This window comes from Cardiocondyla obscurior, linkage group LG26 (assembly GCF_019399895.1).
Source record: "Cardiocondyla obscurior isolate alpha-2009 linkage group LG26, Cobs3.1, whole genome shotgun sequence".
NCBI lineage: Eukaryota > Metazoa > Arthropoda > Insecta > Hymenoptera > Formicidae > Cardiocondyla > Cardiocondyla obscurior.
In genome coordinates, this window is record NC_091889.1 from 1,752,517 (window position 1) to 1,754,622 (window position 2,106).

General features: G+C 38.2%; 1 protein-coding gene across 1 annotated transcript; it reads right to left on the bottom strand.

The window, feature by feature from the left end:
• Positions 1 to 499: 499 nt before the first annotated feature.
• LOC139112082 (endosialin-like) lies at positions 500 to 1,703 on the bottom strand. The gene is made up of 2 exons (XM_070672867.1): positions 1,329 to 1,703; positions 500 to 571 (listed from the first exon to the last, which is right to left on the bottom strand). Exons 1-2 carry the CDS (start codon positions 1,701 to 1,703, stop codon positions 500 to 502), a joined length of 447 nt encoding a protein of 148 aa, XP_070528968.1.
• Positions 1,704 to 2,106: the final 403 nt, after the last annotated feature.

Consider the following 2,106-nt stretch of genomic DNA (forward strand, 5'->3'; position numbering starts at 1 on the left):
AAATTTACGCAATTAATGATTCTTAATTAATTTTTCCTTTTCTCGCTTTTTATTGGCTGTATTTTTCTTGCTTCTGATCGGCTAAATCGCTTCTAATTGGCTGAATTAACTAAAAATTACGCTTAAAGCATTTTTATTGTAATTACTTTTCTCGCTTCTGATTGGTTGAATCAGCCAAAAATGTGCTTGTAGTATTTTAATTGTAAATTTTTGCAATTAATGATTGTTAATTTTTTTTCCGCTTTCTTGTACTTTTTCCGCTTTTGATTAGTTGAATCTCTTCTGATTGGCTGAATTAACCAAAAAACGCGCTTGTAGCATTTCGGTTATAAATTTACGCAATTAATTTTTTGCAATTAATGATTTTTAATTATTTTCTTTTGCTTTCTTGAACTTTATATTCTTTTTCGTTTTTTTCCTTTTCTCGCTTTTTATTGGCTGTATCAGCCAAAAATGCGCTAGTAGCATTTCGATTGTAAAGTTTTGCAATTAATGATTGTTAATTATTTTCTTTCACTTTCTTGTATTCTCGCTTCTGATTGGCTAAATCGCTTCTAATTGGCTGAATTAACTAAAAATTACGCTTAAAGCATTTTTACTGTAAATTTTCATTTTCGTTTTTTTTTTACTTTTTGCTTCTGATTGGTTGAATCAGCCAAAAATGTGCTTCAAGTATTTTGATTGTAAATTTTTACAATTAATGATTGTTAATTTGTTTTTGTCGCTTTCTTGTACTCTTTCCGCTTCTGATTGGCTGAATCTTTTCTGATTGGCTGAATCAGCTAAAAATGCGCTAGTAGCATTTTGATTGTAAAGTTTTGCAATTAATGATTGTAAATTATTTTTTTTCGCTTTCTTGTACTCTTTCCGCTCCTGATTGGCTGAATCGCTTCTGATTGGCTGAATTAACCAAAAAACGCGCCGAGCTATCTTTTCTCTCCGCACGCTCTGTTTTCTCCGCGCTATCCGTTTTGTCCGTACGCTTCGTTTTCTACGCGCAATCGTTCTATCCGTAAGCTCCGTTCTTTCCGCGCTATCTGTTCTGTCCGTACGCTCCGTTTTTTTCGCGCTATTGTTCTATCCGTAAGCTCTGTTCTTTCCGCGCTATCCGTTTTCTCCGCACGTTCCGTTCTTTTCGCGCTATTTGTTCTTTTAATGAATGCAATTTCTTTTTTTTTATTTCAGGTCGATTTGGAGGATTTTTTTTTTAATAAAAGCGGTTGTGTGCTTATTTTTTTTTTCTACGTTACGTCAATTTAGAGGATTTTTTAATATTTCAGGTTGATTTTGAGGATTTTTTTTTTAAATAAAAGCGGTTGTGCGCTTACAATCGTAGGCGGCTGTGCGCTTACTAACGTAGGCTGCTGTGCGCTTACAATCGTAGGCGGCTGTGCGCTTACATACGTAGGCTGCTGTGCGCTTACATACGTAGGCTGCTGTGCGCTTACTACCGTAGGCTGCTGTGCGCTTACAATCGTAGGCTGCTGTGCGCTTACTAACGTAGGCGGTTGTGCGCTTACAATTGTAGGCTGCTGTGCGCTTACTAACGTAGGCGGTTGTGCGCTTACAATTGTAGGCGGCTGTGCGCTTACATACGTAGGCTGCTGTGCGCTTACATACGTAGGCTGCTGTGCGCTTACAATCGTAGGCTGCTGTGCGCTTATAATCGTAGGCTGCTGTGCGCCAAAAAATATAGACTGCATTTGCGTCAAAGAGTATAGGCCGCATTTGCGCTAAAGAATATAGGCTGCAATTGCGCCTAAGAATATAGGCTGCATTTGCGCTAAAGAATATAGGCTGCATTTGTACCCAAAAATATATACTTTATTTGCGCCAAAGAATATAGGCTACTGCTGTGCCAAAACGTAGGGTATTTCCGTACCAAAGATTATACGTTGTATCTGTTGTAACCCAAACCCCGTTACAACACGATACATGACGCAGGGCATTTCGGAATAAGTCTCTCGTAATTAAATAACCTCGGAGGATGCAAGATCAGCAACCTCCTTAAGAAATTAAATAATAAAAGAAACACGTGCGAGAACTTATTGCCGAAATCGCTGAGGTTGCATTCGCCGAACGACCGAAGTTCGGCATTGCAACCCG